The sequence below is a fragment of the Emiliania huxleyi genome (genome assembly GCF_000372725.1).
Source record: "Emiliania huxleyi CCMP1516 unplaced genomic scaffold EMIHUscaffold_98, whole genome shotgun sequence".
NCBI lineage: Eukaryota > Haptophyta > Isochrysidales > Noelaerhabdaceae > Emiliania > Emiliania huxleyi.
The window spans coordinates 1-1,714 of NW_005194754.1; the positions used below are offsets into that span (position 1 = coordinate 1).

The following is a 1,714-nucleotide window of genomic DNA, read 5'->3' on the forward strand; positions in this document are numbered from 1 at the left end:
TTGCTTGTAGGAGTCAGGACTACAAGCAACAACAACACCCAGCAAACGACCATGGCACGCACCAAGCAGACAGCACGCAAGTCGACCGGCGGCAAGGCGCCCCGCAAGCAGCTCGCCACCAAGGCGGCGCGCAAGTCGGCCCCGGCCACCGGCGGCGTCAAGAAGCCGCACCGCTACCGCCCGGGCACTGTCGCGCTCCGTGAGATCCGCCGCTACCAGAAGTCGACAGAGCTGCTGATCCGCAAGCTGCCCTTCCAGCGCCTGGTGCGCGAGATTGCGCAGGACTTCAAGACCGACCTGCGCTTTCAGTCGTCGGCCGTCGTCGCGCTCCAGGAGGCGTCCGAGGCCTACCTGGTTGGCCTCTTTGAGGACACCAACCTGTGCGCCATCCACGCCAAGCGCGTCACCATCATGCCCAAGGACATCCAGCTGGCCCGCCGCATCCGTGGCGAGCGCGCGTAAGCGTCCGGCTCACCCAAACCCCGGTGTTTCTCAACACCACCCTTCCTTTTCCATCCTATTGCGGTTGTGGCACCCGTGCCCTGTGGGCTGCCCGCGGTGTACGACCGTTTGTCGAAAAAGACGTTCTCGGGGTTCTGTTTGCGTGCTTTTGCTGCCTGCCGCTTGGAGTCCGCAGTAAAGTATGAGACCGGCGGGCGGGGACAGGAATGGGGGAGCTGAACGTTTCCGCAGGCGAAAGGACAAGACGACGTGCTTTTAAAGGAGAATGCTGAATGGTGTGATGTGCTAAGTGTATAGTGCGCGACGCGGTTTACATTTGACAAGTTGAAAGAGACTACTCCGTTCCTTTGCGCGTTCGAAAAACCCTGTGAGCAGAGAGTCTCTTCTTGTGAGCAGTTCGCGCAGAAAAACACCTCGGATCTGGCTGGCGAGGTACTCCCACGCCTCTCCGGGTTTTTGTCTGGCCGATGCTGGGGCGAGCCTCGGCGAGACTGCGTCAGCTGTTCCCACAGCAGGCTGGAAGTACCTCGCCAGCTCCGGATGGGCACTTGGAGCACTGGCGCTCGGTTCAAACAAAAAACAAATTCGTTGCGCCAGACCGCGCGGCGGTTTACTGCGCTACTGGACCGCAGTGGGCGCCAGGGCGCCTCGCTGCTCAGAGCCCGCAGAACATGGGCGAGCACGGCTACGAGCTGCGGCTCGTGAGCGGCCCCGAGCGCGCAGACCGTCCGGCTCGCATCCCGCTGACCACCGGCAAGGTGATCCGCATATGCCGGGGCGACGGGAGCTGCAGCAGCTCCGCCGACCCGCTCACCCCGCAGACGCAGCCGGTCGCAGCCACGTTTCTCAACGCGCCAACTCTCTCTGCGTCGCCCGGCTTGGTCAGCCGCATGCACGCGGAGATCTGGGTCGACGACAGTGGCAGCGTGCTGCTCGCTGACGGCGGGCGCTCCTCCCTCAAGGAGAGCGTCAACGGAACAGCGGTCTGCGGCGAGCTGATCCCTCCACGCGCGACGTTTCCCGTTCCCGCCGGGGCAGAGGTGGAGTTCGGCGCGCCGCACCTGAAGCGCCCAGGCCGCTGCAAGCGCCCGGCGGAGTTTGTCTACCAGCTTGTGCGCACTCCCTCGTGCGTTGCAGGCCCGCCGCCACCGCCGCCGCCGCCGCGGTCGTTTGCGGACCTCCGTCGTCTGGCGGAGGCGGGCGTTGGTATCGGCGGCGTGGAGGGCGCTGCGGAGCACCCGGTGAGGCGAGT

The 1,714-nt window shown here is 64.9% G+C and overlaps 1 protein-coding gene across 1 annotated transcript; it reads left to right on the plus strand.

The window, feature by feature from the left end:
- Positions 1 to 51: 51 nt before the first annotated feature.
- Positions 52 to 462, plus strand: EMIHUDRAFT_312649 (putative histone H3; the record flags this gene model as incomplete). The annotated part of the gene is made up of 1 exon (XM_005756339.1): positions 52 to 462. The coding sequence occupies one exon, from the start codon at positions 52 to 54 to the stop codon at positions 460 to 462; it is 411 nt and encodes a 136-aa protein (XP_005756396.1).
- Between the last annotated feature and the right edge of the window lie 1,252 nt (positions 463 to 1,714).